This window comes from Thamnophis sirtalis, unplaced genomic scaffold, assembly GCF_051295495.1.
Source record: "Thamnophis sirtalis isolate CommonGarterSnake01/CBP01778 unplaced genomic scaffold, rThaSir2_p1.2 scaffold_5, whole genome shotgun sequence".
Taxonomy (NCBI): Eukaryota; Metazoa; Chordata; class Lepidosauria; order Squamata; family Natricidae; genus Thamnophis; species Thamnophis sirtalis.
Genome location: NW_028261385.1, coordinates 109,670,353 through 109,688,323, shown reverse-complemented (window position 1 = coordinate 109,688,323; position 17,971 = coordinate 109,670,353). Strand labels below are relative to the sequence as shown.

General features: G+C 37.4%; 1 protein-coding gene across 1 annotated transcript in view; it reads right to left on the bottom strand.

Moving 5' to 3' along the window:
* Nucleotides 1-11,108, bottom strand: part of POLQ (DNA polymerase theta) — a 59,862-nt gene extending 48,754 nt beyond the window's left edge. The window contains exons 1-6 of the mRNA XM_087717031.1: nt 10,952-11,108; nt 9,234-9,416; nt 7,183-7,313; nt 6,681-6,837; nt 4,013-4,121; nt 1,514-1,730 (exon numbers count right to left, since the gene is read on the bottom strand). Coding sequence (XP_087573157.1) covers nt 1,514-1,730; nt 4,013-4,121; nt 6,681-6,837; nt 7,183-7,313; nt 9,234-9,416; nt 10,952-11,108 — 954 coding nt within the window. The remainder of the gene's footprint in view (nt 1-1,513; nt 1,731-4,012; nt 4,122-6,680; nt 6,838-7,182; nt 7,314-9,233; nt 9,417-10,951) is intronic.
* Between the last annotated feature and the right edge of the window lie 6,863 nt (nt 11,109-17,971).

Here is a 17,971-nt window from a genome sequence, read left to right as displayed (position 1 = left end):
AATGGACTATGTAGAACTTAAGATTAAGTCAAAGTATAGTTCACTACAGCAGGATTTAGTTGTCAATGGTTTTCATATACATAAAATGAACAAAAAGATTTAATGTAGATAAAAAATAGGGATTTAACAACATAAAACATTTGAAATTGTTATGTTTGCAAATGGTGAATATATTATTGCTAGAATATATAAATATTTGCTGATATTTGAAATAGAAGAAAAACAGTGCATGATAAAATGGTTAAGAATATTGGTTATAAATATATAACTTGTAAGTTGTTGGGTCATTGTTTCAGAGATATTTGCTTACCTACCTCGTACTCCCCAAAGTCGTGATCCTTTATGCTCCTTGCTTGCAGCTCCCTGAAAACTTTCTGACTCACTGGTGTTTCTCATGCAGCCCCTCACATACACTTCCTTATCCATGCTTCCTGGCCAATGCTGCACCGTGCACATTCTCCTAACTTGTGTAGGAGGTACTGCACAGGTTAGGAAGCCGTATGGAAGTCCATGAATTGCCATGTGAGACAGGGAAGGTGTACAGGGTGGCAGAGCAGGAAGGGTGTATGTATGATGCAATCTGAGTTGGAGACTACATGGAGTGTGATAAGGGTTGGGTGTATGGGTGTGTGTGAGAGGTGCTGCACATGCAGGGAAGTGCAATATGGGTGAAGAAAGAACACAGTAATGTGGAAGTGGCAGTATGGTGCGAGCACATAAGGGATTGGAGGGATTCTTCAGGTGGAGGAGACTTTGATTCTGGGAAGCTGACAGTGAACAGCTATCAGCAATCATGATTAAGTTTACACTTCATGCCAATTTCTCCACTAACAGGAGGAGCAATGGAAATGACGATCACACAAGTATATATAGTATATAGATATGAATGGGAGAGAATGTTAAAAGGACTGAAATTCACATTGTGACACCATTTAAGAGAAAATGCTTACATAATAATGTGCAGTTGGCATATGACACCAGAGAAATTATCTAAGGTGTATACATGTCAGTATTGGAAATGTAAAAAACACAAGGTTATTTTACCATACATACATGTAGGACTTGTGAAAAAGTAAAAAAACAAAAGAATACAAATACATATTTGTACATACAAAGAATTTTAAAGACAAACATTCAGATGAAACCAGAACTTCTTTTATAATAGTATAGGTATATACTATATCCATAAAATATTGCCATAATTTTATATACCCTGTTTCCCCGAAAATAAGACCTCCCCGGACAATAAGCCCAATCGGGCTTTTGAGCACATGTGCTAAAATAAACCCTCCCCAAAAAAAATAAACTCTCCCTGAAAATATTGCAACCCAGCAGCAGCCATGAGACGACTATGCTTGCCGCCTCCTGCACCTCAAAAATAATAAGACCTCCCTGAAAATAAGACCAGGTGCTTATTTCAGGAGTCAAAAGAAAATAAGACCTGTCTTGTTTTCGGAGAAACACGGTAGAAAAGTGGCATTGTATCAAACTAATTTTTAGTATAGACAATTACCTTAATATTCACTAAAGGTTGAATTTCTCTCACAACTGCATTTGAAGAGTCATAAATCTTGTTGCCAATTTTTACTTGTTCCATAAGGGGTACTGGACGGAAGTTTGAGTGGTACAACTCTGCATTTAGCCAGGAAGCCAGAAGATCCAAGTTAGGAAGAGTGGCACTCATTCCTATGATTTGTATTTTGTTACAAAAAGACTCTTCAATGTTTTGTCTGCAAGAATAAACAAACCTATTTTGAAAACGGATCCCATTGCATAATTATTTATAGAATTGATTAACATATAAATCACATTGATGTGATGATCAATAATTTTACAAAATGAACTCTGTGTCTATCAACAATTATTACTTCCTACTGACAGGGGAGCATGGATAGTGGAGATGGATTTATATACCAGCATTATCAATTTGTATTGCTGCCTATCCTGTAATTACAACACTGATTGGTATGCACTGTGTTAAAAAAAATCAGCAATTACTAATAAAATAATATTATTCAGGCACAAGTCCAACTCAACCATAAAGAATACAGAATCATACTGATACAATCTCCTAACCTCAGAACTCATGCCAAGGAAACATCTGGTCTTCAAGGACTTAAGAAACGCTACCAGGGTCATGGCCCTGCAAACCTCAGAGGACACACATTATAACAGAGACAGAATGCTTCCTGAGTCCATCTCCAAAAGGCTTTGGTTAATAGAGAGGGTTGGAAGCAATGTCCAATCTACTGGACATAATGGGCAGAAACTATCATGGAGAGTTGATTCTGAAAACAACTTAGCTCCTATCACAAGGAGTTAAAACAGCACCTTGAATTTTACTCAGAAGCCCAGTGAAAACCAATGTAACTTGTGGAGCAGTAGTGTAACATGGAAGCAACTGCCTGTTCTGGATAGGTTGCAACTTTTGAGTGATCTTCCAAGATAGCCCTTTGTAGAGTGACCATAGGGTACAAAACCTGAAGTCTTAATCTTCTCCCAAAAGCTTTCTACCAGCCTACTTAATAGTTTAGCAGTTTCCTTTATCATTACACAACTTCCACAGCACAACTCTTTTGGCATCTTTTCCCTAACCCTGATGTAAGAGAGAACAAAACAATTTTTTTTAGCAAGGCTGGACTAAAGGGATACTTCCCCCGCCACAGGTCCTCATGCGGTGCAGAGGTTTCCTAGGAGGGATTTGCAAAGAATACTAGATTGTATGCTAAAGCACGCAGCCTTCTCTATTGGGCAGTAGTGATACAGAAAGATGTTGGAAGCAGATCATTTTCATGAAAATGGCAAAGTCATTTCATACTGCTTGGGAAAAGGCAGCAGTACCACACTTCTAGTTTACTAGGAAAACTACTTCAGTAGATAAGATAAAGCAATTAACAATATAGAGTTGGACGATAAGCCTTTCGGGTTAGATGGCAATCAACATGCTATTGAGGAAGAGCGAAGGTTGGAGTACTAATGATGTTAGGAGGTAGCTAAAGTCCTTCAGTTGCTGATGTTGCCATGCAAGAAAAGAAAATCTGAAGCTTCCAAGATAGAACTAAAGTGGGAACATGGAACATATTGAAAGAAACATAAAAAAGATGGAAAGACTTGATATGGTGAAAACTGAAAAAAATGACATTTTAAATAACAGCAAATTGAAAAGATTGGAGTTGGACATTTTCAGTCAATCATATACTGTTTATTACTCAAGACACATAAACCCCCCCCAAAGGAATGGTGTAAGAAAGATGTTTATGTCTGGAGTCTACAATGCCAAAGTTAGAAACAGAAAGGAAGAAAGTGTAATTGGACTGCATAGCCTAGAAATGAAGCAGGAGGGTGACTTATCAGTTTCTGCCAATCTCTTTATTTCTAATAAACAACCAAAGCAATACAAACATCAGCAGACGAAGTACACAAAAATTAAACTGGCCATATTACTGGTAAAAGGAGGTGAAATATCTCAGTTAAAATAGGAAAGCAGGTTTTGATTATGGTCACTAGATGAGGACTACCTATATACAGTATTTTATCATTAGCCTCAGCAGTGTTACTACCTGGCTAATCTCACAAACTAAACAGGATTGCCTAATTAAGACTGGGTGGAACATCACCAGGTTCTTTCAGGGGGTAGATATAAATAAAAATGGATTGTTATTTAGTGAATACTTATTTATATAAAGTGAAGAGGCATTTTAAGTGAGCCAAACAATCCTTCAAATAATAAACAATAAAATAAAATATATTAGGGACAATTCCTCTTAAACAAATATATATACTTAACAGCTTTCCCAGAACCCAAGTTAAACACATTAAGGGTATAACTAAACAATGATGTATCCATGATTTAGATATCCATACCAAAATAAGTCTAATTAGAAGTGATCATTAAAAGTGTTTATGGTTGCCAAGCAAATTATTTAACATTTTAACAAAATTCTTAAGCCCCAAATATGCTTATTTTAAAAGATTAAACAGTTAAGAAATCATGATTTTTCATGCTACCTACTTGTTCTTTATTCTTTTAGTCAAAAAACAAATCTTTGCCAGCAGAAGTTCTAATAAATATCCTCTTTGAGAATCTCCTAACATGTGCAATTCATCCACAACAACTATTCCTATAAAAAGGGATGAAGAGAGGGGAGAATGGAATAGTTACAATGTCAAAAAATCTTTCCACAACGATCCCATTAGGATTATTTTCGCCGCTCAGTTCTTTTGTTTAAGGATCAATTTGGCTTTAAGGAAACATTTCTTTGGGCAGCCTTTAGCAAAATAAAAAAATTACCTCACCAGATGGACTCACTTTCTCTTTTCACTTCCTTCCTTCCGAAGCGTCCTGACTTCATCAGCCTAGGGGCTGCCTGTTCACCGAGGGCTTGAAGCACTTTTCTTGGGTCTATCAGGGATTTTGCGATATCCCTGAGACCAGCAAGGCTTTGTCTTCTTGATCACCGTCTCTACGGGACGGTTTAGGTCTCAATGGATCCCCCCAGCGGCAAAAGTGTCAATGGCGGTCTCAGACTGTTGAGACCGCACATTGTAATGTCGCGACGTGGCTCCTCCTTCTCCCATCTTCAGTTCTTTTCATCCTACTGAAAATGAAGACCCTCTTTTTTTTTAAATGCCATCTTTACAAAAGCTAGAAGTTGTGTAGAAGCTTCATTCTTCCTCCATTCATATGATAGAAAGTAAAAAAAAATGGAATGGGGCTAGTAAATTCCATTATATTTCCTTCTTCAATGATTATGCTGTGATCTATGGCAGAATTTCTAGAAAAATAGGCTAGAATTCACAAGATGTCTTGAAAATAATCTTATTCTCATGTAAAAAATGAACTACTTTCCATTTTAAATATTTGACTTTTTCAAGATAAACCTATTTCAACAATATTGGTAACTGTATCATGCACAGTATACATTTTGTAGTCCATTGTGTAATTTAAAATAAGAATAAGACATACCACATCAGATAAAAATAATTAGAACATTATTAGAGAGGTTCTTGGAGGAACCTGTCTTATTGAAGTGTCAGATATTTAGTTTAATTTGCTCTGTGTTGTGGAGGGACATAGAGTTACCATTTCATTATAGATGAAATGGATTTATAAAGTACTGAAAAAAAGGCACTGGAAACTACAGAACTTCATGTGTGATTTACAGGTAGCTCTCATTACTGCTGATGTTAAAATGCTTGAGTCTACTATTAGAAAGTAGATCTAGGTGGTTATGGTAGGGGCAAAATCTTTGCTGTCATGAAAGAACATCAGGGCAACACTAAAGTTCACTTGGAATACCTAGGCCAGCAATGGCGAACCTTTTTTGGCTTGAGTGCCATAAGTAGGGGGGAGCGCAGGGGGGTCGTGTGCGCCTCACGTGCCCTGACACATGTGCCATAGGTTCGCCATCACTGACCTAGGCAAAGACCAGGACTTTTGAACAATGTACTCTGGACAACAAGGCAGATAGTTTTTTTGCCAGAGCCCAAAAAGACACATTTGGTGAAAACCAAAGACAGCATTTCACCAGAAGAACCTGATACCAAATGTAAAACATGGTGATGGAAATGTTATGGTTTGAGGCTGCTCTGCTGCATCATGGCCTGAGCAATTCACCACCACAGATTCCATTATGAATTCTTCATTGTACAAGAGGATACTTGAGGATAATGTGATATGTCAGAAGATAGAAGCTCAACTGAGGCCTTTCCAACACCACAATAACCTTAAATATTTCTGTAAATCCACTAAAGAATAATTAAAACACAACTCTACAATGGAAAGTTCTGGAATGACCAAGACAAACCCCAGATCTTAATCCCATTGAGATATTGCAGGATAATTTGAAATGGGCTGTGGCTGTAAGAAATACCTTTAATGTTGCACAGATGAAAAAATTCTGAAACAGTAGGAACAAATTTCATCAGAGACTGGGAGATAATTATAAGAATTTTTTCTAAGATTTCTTTTATGACAAAGGGGACAATATTAGATATAAGATCCAAGGGGGTACTTTTTCCACAGAGGAAAAGATATGTCTTTTTTCTTGAAAATATGATTGGAAAGTGAAAAATTGACTTTACTTGTTCAGTTGCATCTTCTTTATCTTTATACATAATTTGAATGAAGATAAAATATTGATATGTCCACATGTTAAAAAAAATCTTTACATGGAACATTCTTGCTTTTTCACATTTCTGCACAGAGAGCAGCATGCACAGGTTTATTCCAAATCATTTTCTGCCAAACATTCAGCAAAAAGTTTTAATTTTATCTCCTTTACAATCTAGCTACCCCTTATTCATACATATTCTACGTTATTCTTTTTCATATTTTTGTCTTTGCTAGTGGGTAGGGAATGTATGTGAATATATATATTCTCTTTGTTGTGAGAGGAAAAAATGGTGTGTGCGTGTGTGTAAAGTAGAAAGGTCCAAGATAAAATGTATATATTTGTGTATGTATGTATGTATGTATGTATGTATGTATGTATGTATGTATGTATGTATATGTATATATGTATATATATATATATGGTGTATGCTTTTTTAAAAGCCAAATCTTTTGATTGTAAACAAAATGTTTTACAGAAATGGCTATCATGCAGAAAAAAAGGATGTACCCAAGTAAACAATTTGTTTCTCATTATTTTTCTTTGAATTAATATTTGTCAACTTACCCAGAGAGTCAAGAGTTTTCTCATCTATGAGTCTATTGACTAGACCGTTGGCTCTCTCAATAGTACAGACTGCAACATCCAGTACAGAAAAAGGGACTGAAGGAGAAACACTGCCTATATAACCTTCCACTTGCACGCCCTCTTCTTGGAACATAGCCTATTTTTCAGAAAGAAGCATATATATATACAGGTAGTGTTCAAAATCAGTCCTACATTTAATTTTAAAATGATTTACAACCTATTAATAGAATGTTAAGATGGATTTGTTTCAGTGTTAATACTTATAAATTGCCCATTCTTTGGCAAGTAAGTAGACAATAAACCTCATTAAATTATTATTTTCCTTAACCCTCAAATGATCATGCCAATAATATATGTGATCTATGTTGCTTCAATATTACTTGATGTCACAACATCAAGATCATTGCCCTGTTCCAGATTTTAAGAACAATATGCAATCCACAGCCACTCAACAAATTCCCACTGCAATTTTAAATCATACCTGTAGGTAATATTTCTTCTCTTTTGCCACAGAGATAAAAGGGAGAATGAACAATGCTTTCTTCCGTGTTTCTAAAACTCTCTTCAATATGAGTAATTCAGCAACAAGTGTTTTCCCTGCACTGGTAGGAGCTGAAAGCCATTGAAAAAGAGGCATCAATTTACAAAAAAAAAAGATTCCCAGCTAACACTTTTTTTTTTAATATAATTTTTATTAAACATTATTACCTTTAAAAAACAGAAAGAAAAATACAACAACATAAGAAAGACAAATCAAACATAACAATATAAAGTAAATATACAGCCTTTTGTATCGGCATTCATTAGTTATACATTTTTTTTTAAGCGTAAAACATACAGATACAAATACCGTTTTAAACATACAACCCCCCCTCCCCCCCCCCCGCGGTGACAGTCATTCACAGCCCAACTTTTTCTTTCCTTCCTCATTGTTAGGTCTCTAAGCCACATCTTCTCATTGCAAAGTTCAGGGATCTATTACAGTACCCATGTTAACTTTCCCCATTTTAAGTCCCTGCTGTTCTCCTTGTCGCCCACATATACCATAGGTTCCAGCTAAGATAATGTTCCATTTCTCCTTTGTCCCTCAGCCAACCCGTCATTCTGTCCATTTCTGCACATTCATAGATCTTTTTAATTATAGCATCTTCCGACGGTATGGTAGTGGATTTCCAAAATTGTGCACAGGTTATTCTTGCGGCCACAATTATATGCAGGCTCAAATGCCATATTGAACTACTTATGTTTTCTGGTTTAATGCTTAGTAGAAGGTTCTCGGGTCTCCATTCCATGTTTGCCCCGGTAACCTCTTTTAACCATTTTTTAATCCTTTTCCAATATTTCGTGGCCTCAGTACAGGACCACCAAACATGGTAGAATGTGCCATCCTTTCTTCCACATTTCCAACACAATGGAGATAACCCAGGGAACATCTTGGAAGACTTTTTTTTTCATTCAAGAACTTTTAAATTATAGACTGTTCATAGAACACACTGATTCATAACTTATATAATTGTGGTTTCATTAAAGATTATAGCAGATTAATTTGTATGGAAAATTGATATAGGGATCCAGAATAGAATTTCACATAGATATACTAAGTCCTTTTCTTTGAACAAAGAAGCTTTCAAGATTATATTATTATAGCTTCCCAGAGTTGGACAGCAAGTTTGATGAATAAATACGACTAGGGAGATTCCCAGTCTCCAGGTCATGGTTTCCCCAAAGGTGCTTTTTTCCAAAGGCAATTGGCCTTCGTTTTTCTTTGAAGACGTTCTGTTCTCATCCAAAAAACTTCTTCAGTTCTGACCCAGAACAACAATGACCCAGAACTGAAGAAGCTTCTTGGATGAGAAATAAAACATGAGGACCCAGATTGTTGGGGGCAATATGCTGACTCTCTGTAAACCGCTTAGAGAGGCCTGAAAGGCCTATGAAGCGGTATATAAGTCTACTGCTATTGCTATTGCTATCTTCAAGGAAAAACAAAGAATCCAATTCTCTTTGAAAAAAAGCACCTTTGAGAGAATAAATACCATGAAACAAGAATCTCTGTTTTCTGTTCTCCCTTGGTTGAAGGACTGATATCCTTATGAATGTCCATTGAAGCATCTCTCTTTATCTAATACAATATTTTTTTCCACAGCCACTAGCTTGGAAAATTTATCAAGCAACAATGTTATGTTATAGAGTATTTACATATATCTTGTCCTCAAACTTTCTGTAAGAGTTATTCAAAAGTTAGAAGAATATTAGTATTATTTAAGAAATACATTTTGTTCATGTTTTTTCCAACTTTCCCATGATTAAAATGTAATTCAAATCCATGTCATTTGACATTACCAAAAAAACTGTCATTAAAATTAATTTATAATAAAAACAGAAAAGGGAAGTGCACTACTATTCAATTCAATATCTAAATATTTCAGTAAAAACAGTCTAAATTGTTCTCCCTTAAATCCTGAAAAATAAAAAGAAACTGTAGAAAATGGGGGGGGGGGAACAGTAAATGTTTTTATTAGTAGTTCTTACCTGAGTAGACCAAGTTCCTTCCCTCCAATACTTGATCAGCCATCAAGCACTCTGCTTGCCATTGGAACATACGAACTACTCCCAAACCATGATATTTCTCCAGGACTGTTTTGGGAAGCCCCCAGTTTGCTAACAATAGTTTGTCACTATTGTCATCAGGAACATCCACATGTTGACATGATTCTAAGTGGAAATCCAGCATTACATTAACACTTTGCTAATGGTGGTAGATGAGACATACAGTGCAGGGGATTAACAAATATGAAAAAGTAGTAGTGATTTGAAAACTAATCAATTATAATTTATAGTTGCAAGATCAATAAGAACTGACTTTTGCTTCCTGGATAAGATAGTCATAAATATCCACAGAAAATAACGGGAGCTGACAATTACAACAGTACTTAGATGACAAGGCTTCCTGGTAATTAGTGTGAGTTACTGATATGATACAGATAACCACATTTGTTTTACACAGAAACTTGTGCACTTTTTGAAATATTTAATATGAATAAATATCAGAGGTTTTAGGGGAACAATATTCTTGTTGGTTGCACAGGCAACCAAGCATATAGATTAGATTTGGCATGTTTATCCACCCATCAAGTTTCTCCCAGGACCTGGGGTAGGCAGATCTTGTTCGATAGTGTTAAGGGTGTCATCACAAGATGTAAAGCTGTTCCAACTAAAGGTGCCTTTTGCAATTGACTGATGGTGATTTTATCAATGTATTATAACATTGATCCTGATTAACGCTGTTGTGAAAAAAAAATATTTCTCCAAAGATTCCACTACAGGTGAACTAGCTGGCATCTGTATCTTCTGAGCAACTGCAGTTGCATCAAAGTATGGGATCCTTGTGCACATTTGTTGTTTTTCTATGTATGCACATGTAAATATGCAATCCCTAACTCACAAGGCACTTCATATTCTTTAGTTTTGACAAAAGTGCCTATTCTGAATGTATGATAACCAGTTGTCAGAGGGATGCGAAGTTGCAAAATAAATCTGACAGATAAATGAATCATATAAATGCTTTTGTTTATCAACTAATAGAACAACATGTTTTCCAAAGTATGAATTAGTTTGATAAAGCAGAATTCAGAAATTATTAGAGGCTTAAGTACTGTAATTCATTTTGAATTGTGTCTTTTCAGATGTGATAACATAAATATGTCTCCTGAAATACTGCATAAAATGATTTTTAAAAAATTCCATTTTAAGGAGAAACATAGTTAGAGCAGAAATCTTATTTAATGGTTAGAAACTTGCCATAAACATTAGTTTCAAAGATAAATCTTCTGCCTTATGACTATTCAGGAAAATGTGTGATACAGTAAGAAAAATAAAATTAATAAAATAAAATTTAAATAAAAATTAATAACTATCATTTGTTGGATTTATTTAAGAATTCTCATCTGTAATAGTTTTGAGTTCTCTTTTACGCAACTAGTGCTCCAGAACATGTTTCTGCAGTCCTGTACCACAATGACCATTTGACATTTTAATAAGTCAGCAAATGTTGTAACCCAAAATTTCATCTCTGGCCACTGCGTGCTTTATTTGCAGCTCAGGCTTAGTATGCATCGCCTGCAATGAAGCCTTACATTTCTAGTCATTATTTTTCCCAGGCGTTCAGCTTATAAATATATTTCTTATATTTCTCATCGCTTTGAGACTGAACTGAACCCACCTGGCTTACGGGTTCAAAATCTACTTACCTTGTAAGTCGGGAATCCGGATTCTGGAGCTCTCTAAACCGGCAGGTGGGGTGAGCACTGGACCCCTCGTGGCCTCTTCACGGGGGGAAAAGGGGGCCGTGGCGGCCTCCAAGAGCCACGGCCTTGATTCTTGCAGGCGGCCGCCCCCCGCCGCCATCCTCCCGCCAAACCGTTCAAAGCGCCCGGAAGTGTCGTCCTTTACTTGCTACTCCCCGTAAAAGCCTCGCCCAGATACTCCGGGAATTGCAGACACGCGTCTCATTCGCAGCTGCGCATGTCCTAGCATCTATAGAGATATCCGAGGGGATTCGCCATTGGATCGAACCCGCGACTTTGTCTCCTCCCTTTAAACTTTGGCGCTGACATAAATTCGGATTCAAAAGCGGGAATGCCTCCCTTTATCCCAGTGTTTCTCCATCTCAACAACTTTTAACAGATATGGACTTCAACTCCCAGAATTCTCCAGCCAGCAGAGCTGGTTGGAGAATTCTGGGAGTTGAAGTCCACACGTTTTAAAGACGCCAAGTTTGAAGATCTCTGGTTTAAGTCCACACATGCTAAAGTTGCTGAGAAGGGAGCAGTCACTCTGTGGTTTTAGCAGGCCTGTAATGGTCCATTCCTTTCTTCCTAACGGATTGACATTAAAATTTCGCCTTCTATGCAGGGCGCAGAAAATACTGGTATTTGGGATTACAGGGAAAAATTAATTAAAGCAGGGGACATGGGCTATGTTGTTTCAAATGTGTTCATTTGCTTACATATAAAAGGAAGGTCAACAAATGCTATACATAAATGTTAATGAAATTGTTGAAAGAAATATCCATCTGGTTCAGTTCCAAGCTGGGAGGAAGACACTGGAAACATGGAGGCTGATTGGAAAGATGGTTTAATGATGAAGCAGAACCGCATGGGTTTGAGGTCTTGGGCAGCCGACACCTGGAGTCGAGAGTGGATGGCTTTTATACCTTCTCTTGGGCTTTGCACTTGAACTTCTTGTTTCTATGCAAGAACATGTATTTCTATTGGCTGTTGTCAGATTCCCATGGGGCCATGTGTGGGTCATAGCTGGCTCTGTAGGTTGTCTGAGCTCCCAGGTTTGGTTGAAGTTTCTGAGGATGATGCAATGAAGGGCCGTTGAGCAATTCCTATTGCAGCTGAGGGCTAATCCTACCTTTGCTGGATCTTGGGTGAGAGTGTTTGCTTTTAAATTGAGCTATCAATCTCTTTATCTCTTAAGTCCTAAGGGCTATTAAGAAAGGTGGGGGCTGCTTTCCAAGAGCATGTTTCTCCATTTCTCATCTAGGAAAATTGTGCTTTTTAAATATTTCTCAAACTATTTCATTCTTCTAGGAAAGGAGTAGGTGCTTAACGTTCTACAATATGTTATCACTAAACGTATCTAACAATAACAATTGGAAGGGACCTTGGAGGTCTTGTAGTCCAACTTCCTACGCAAGCAAGAAGCCCTACACCATTTCAGACAAATGGTTGTCCAATTTCTTCTTAAAAATCTCCAATGTTGGAGCACCCCCACATTTTCTAGAAGAAAATCGTTCAAATGATTAATTGTTCTAACAGTAAGGAAAATTATCTCGATTAGTTTCACTCCATTGCTTCTTATTCTGCCTTCAGGTGCTTTGGTTGACCACCTCTTCTTTGTGACACTCTGCTAGATATTGGAGCACTGCTGTCATGTCATCCCTAGCTGTCCTTTTCATTAAACTAGACATATCCAATTCCTGCAACCATTCTTATGTTTTAGCTTCCAGTCCTGATGGCTTCTTTTTCTATTACCTGTTGTTTATTCAAACATGGTTTTCTTTACAGAATTACTCTCACAGGCAACATGATAGACGTTAATCCAAGAGAGATGTTAAAATCTACACATGCAGTACAGCCATCCAATCTATACCATCTCCTGCAGCTGCAGGACAAGGAGGACTGGAATGTTCCTGTGCTCTTTTAGGCAGCTAAGAGCCCACCTTCACTTTGGTCAGCAGCAGATGTGATATTCAGCAGGTTCTGACCAGTCCTGGAGAACTGGTAGCTCCCGAGTCCCAGCTGATTGGGAGGGAATGGGGATTTTGCAGTATCCTTCCCCTGGAGTGGGATGGGAATGGAGATTTTACAGTATCCTTCCCTTCCCACGCCCACCAAGTCACGCCATGCCCACCAAGCCACATCCACAGAATGGGTAGTAAAGATGTTTGAATCCCACCACTGGTCAGCAGGGATGGGCACATATCCAACTGCAGTATAGCAAGATGATGATGGCCCAGAGAAGCTTGTCAAAGATGCGGGAAAGAATATCATGAAGAGACCATGTTGGATCATTTTGCCTGCCCCAGGTCCAGAGGGAGAAATATGTAAGAGTCAACCTGCTATTAGACTTCCTGAGAAGTCAAAGGAGGAAGAAGAACCTGTGGCTCTGCCTACCTACACAGGAGCTCTAAGATGCAACATGTGACCATGTTCTTCTGGGTCATGACATGGGGGGAAGGTATAACCTGACTCAGTTCAAAAGATGGAGTGGCATCTCACACTTCCTACATAACCAGAATGGCAAGAAAGAGGAAATGGAAGGGAACAGCTAAAGGCCAATTTCCCCAGGTGAGAACTGAATTAGAGGTTGCAGGAATAGGCTTTTTTTTTTAAGTTTTCAGTTTAACCTTGGGTGTCAAGTCTTACCACACATTCTCCCAAGGTTGATTAGATCCAGTTCTGGTTATAGTGCAGCCACCTTCTGGCGTTCTACTGTTGAGTGGAGAGATACAGGATGATTAGACCTACATTAGGGGCCAATTTGTGGAAAAGGAGTAATCTGAAATTAAGTTTCTGGAGGAGGACAGTGAAGTAGAGCTCTCTGGCATCTCCTGGTCAGGTGCCATTTTGTCTCCTACCTGCAGTTCTCTAGCTTCCCTGTAGGACTTTGACTGTGTTTCTATCTGAAATAGCCCCAACTTGCAAAGCTTTCACCATGCCTTTCAGCTGTGCGTTCTGGGAAAAAAGTGACAGTTCTTCAATGGTAATACAGATAAAAACAGGGCACCTCATTGAAATTTCACCCGAATCCCAGGCCCTCTCCTTCAAGATGCTGAAGTTACAATACAATGCAATGCAATGCTATACAATACAATAATACAATACAATAATACAGTACAATACAATAATACAACATAATACAATAGCAGAGTTGGAAGGGACCTTGGAGGTCTTCTAGTCAACCCCCTGCCTAGGCAGGAAACCCTATACCATTTCAGACAAATGGCTAGCCAACATCTTCTTAAAGACTTCCAGTGTTGGGGCATTCACAACTTTTGGAGGCAAGCTGTTCCACTTATTAATTGTTCTAATTGTTAGGAAATTTCTCCTCAGTTCTGAATTGCTTCTCTCCTTAATTAGTTTCCACCCATTGCTTCTTGTTCTACCCTCAGGTGCTTTGGAGAATAGTTTGACTCCCTCTTCTTTGTGGCAACCCCTGAGATATTGAAACACTGCTATCATGTCTCCCCTAGTCCTTCTTTTCATTAAACTGGACATACCCAGTTCCTGCAACCGTTCTTCATATGTTTTAGCCTCCAGTCCCCTAATCATCTTTGTTGCTCTTCTCTGTACTCTTTCTAAAAGAGTCTCAAATCTTTTTTACATTGTGGCGACCAAAACTGAATGTAGTATTCCAAGTGTGGCCTTACCAAGGCATTATAAAGTGGTATTAACACTTCACGTAATCTTGATTCTATCCCTGTTTATGCAGCCTAGAACTGTGTTAGTTTTTTTGGCAGCTGCTGCACACTGCTGGCTCATATTTAAATGGTTGTCTACTAGGATTCCAAGATCCCTCTCACAGTTACTACTATTGAGCAAGGTACCACCTATACCTGTGCATTTCGTTTTTCTTGCCTAAATGTAGAACGTTGCTTTTTTCACCATTGAATTTCATTTTTTAAATAACAATTTTATTTTCCAACAAACACAAACACACAAAAAATATAACATAAAAATTTCTTCAACTAAATACAGTGTGTCGATTGGTTACAAGGTCTTTCTGCGTCCTTTCCATAGTCATCACTTGAGCTTTATCAAAATTCACATATTGTCCATCAAATATCTTTGTATACATTATTATACTTCATTTGTTTGATTATCACTATTGTTTCTCCATTTTAAACAAGATATTCTAAATATGTATCCATTTATATTATAATGATTCATTATATCATCTTCAATATATCCAATAATAAAGAATTTTATATCTTATTCTTTCTATTATTTTAGCATTGATAACATTCTCTAATAATTTTCAATTCCATGTTTTTTTCCATTATTAGTATCATCAATCTAATATACATGTATACAAATTGTTATAATGGTTAAACATCCATTAAGCATAGCTATTATTACATCCTTTTTATATGAAACATATTAAATTTGAAGTAAATTTATATTATGGCATTTCATTACATCATCCTGAAATCATGCAATGATATTGTATCTACATTTAACTAAATTTTGTGACATTTCATTTCATCATCCTGTATCCTTTCAGAAATAGTGCAGTCCAATATGTCTTGCCTTTTGTAGAATCTGTATTCTAAGTGTTTTCTTGATAAGTCTTATGTGGACTTCTCTTGACAACATGTTATTCATTGCATATCTTATAAAGATTCAAAACCCTCTATCTGTTCCTTTCATCAGCTTGACTTTTGTTATCACTGGTACTTCTGCTGAAATTACTCTCATTGTTTCTGCCAAATTTTCTCCCCTTTCTTCATCTATATTTTGACATCTGAGATAGAGTTCTAGTTCATCGATCTCTCCTTTCCATATTTTGCACTTATCCACTCTCGATTTGCTGTCAGTGTCAACAATTTTCTTATCACTTTCATATGTCTCTGTGGTTTTTTGAACTCTTTCCTCAAATGTCATCGTTGTTTTATAAGTATTCTCAACTCTTCCCTCCGTACTTTCTGTATTTTGATCTATAATTTCAAGTCTCTTTTCAATTCTCTCTGTGATTATTAAGACTTTTTGAATTTCTAGCATAATTCTTTGCAATGTTAGTCCCTTTTCTTCTTCATATTGGACCATTTTCCCAGGTTATAAACACTGCCACTAAAACATCCAAGGCTTTTGCTAAGTTTCAAACAAATTCAGTAAAGTTTTTCAGGTCAAAACTTTCTCTTTCCTTCAAAGTATAAACAAGACTTTTTCCACTGACCCTTTCAGTAAACAAAGCCAATAGCTTTGTATTATCAGATGTTGCCAAGCCTCTATCCTCTAGATGGCAGTGTTACATCCTTTCCCTCTGTTTTTGTCTCTCCAGAAGAGAAGAAAAAAATGTTTAAAGATTATGATCCAGCCGAGCCTTGCAAGGAAAGAAACTTTTAATCCACAAATACAAAAAATGGAAAAGTATAGAGGAAGAAGGGGGGAAAAAGACTAGTCCAGTTTAAAAGTAAGAGGCATTTGCAAAAAGTCCATCCATAGAAAACAAATAAAATTAAAGTGAAAAAGATAACACGATAGTTTTAAACCAGGATTAATTCGCTGCTTACTTCCTTCTGTCTTCAATTTTATTTTAACTCTAAGTCTTTTGGGTTTTCTCTTCCCTAATAATAGGGATTTTTCTCACCATTTTGACACATTGTCTCTCCTGTCCTGCTTCCATTTCAGGGGACTGTCCTAACCTCCTGCAGCCATTTTGACTGCTTCTCTTGTAGCCAGCAAAAAGAGCTTTCTCCTGGATTGATCAGGGACTTTGCAATGTCCCTGAGATCAGCAGGACATGCTCTTCTCTATCACCATTCCTTCAGATCCAAAAAGGACCATCCAGCAACAGAGATATCGACAGCAATCCTGGAGCCCCAAGACTGTATGTCAAGCCCTGCCCCTCACCACTGAATTTCATTTTGTTAGATAGTGCCCAATGTTCAGGTTTGTCAAGATCCTTCTGTATCTTAAACCTATCTTCTGGAGTGTTGGCTATTCCTGCCAGCTTGGTGTCATCTGCAAATTTGGTAAGTTCCCCATTTATTCCCTCATCCAAATCATTGATGAAGATGTTGAAGAGTACTGGGCCTAAAGCAGAGCCTTGGGGTACTTCACTGCATACATCCCTCCATGTAGATGCAGTTCCTTTAAGGACTACACGTTGAGTGTGGTTGGTCAGCCAGTTACAAATCCATCTGGTGGTGATGCTGGCTAACCCACATTTTTCTACTTTATCTAGTAGTAGGTTATGGTCTTCTTTATCAAATGCCTTACTGAAGTCCAAGTAAATTATATTGACGGCATTCCTCTGGTCCACTAATTTTGTCACTTTGTCAAAGAATACAATAAATCTGGCATGATCTGTTTTTGACAAACCCATGTTGGCTTTGGCTATTACTTTGTTTACTTCTAGGTGTTCACTAATTTGTTGCTTATCTTTTCCAGAATCTTTCCTGGTACTGAGGTCAGGCTGATAGGTCTGTAGTTTCTTGGATATATTTTCTTTTCCTTTTTTGAAGATGGGAACCACATCAGCTCTTTTTCAGACCTCTGGCAGCCCTGATGCTTCAGGATCTCTGAAAGATATAGTTCAGTGATTCTGAGATCTCGTCTGCCAGTTCCTTCAGAACCCTGGGGTGTAATCCATCTGGTCCTGGTGATTTGAACTCGTCTAGGGTAGACAGGTGCTCACTTACCATTTTCTTCCCTATTTCAACTTGTGTTCCTAATCTGATTTTTGTGGTGCTATTTTTGATAGGTTGGACTGTTTTTTTCCCTTTGTGTAAAGACAGATGCAAAAAAAGGAGTTAAATAGTTCTGCTTTCTCCCTGTTGCTTGTCATCTTCTTGCCACTTTCTCCCAGCAATGGACCAATTGTTTTCTTAATTTTTTTCTTGTTTTTAACATGTTGGAAGAAGCTTTTTTTGATATTTTTTACTTTTGTGGCAAGCCTTTCTTCATTGTGAGCCTTAGTTTTCCTCACTTCATCTTTAAAGGCTCGGGCTATTTGCTGATATTCTGCCTTAGTTA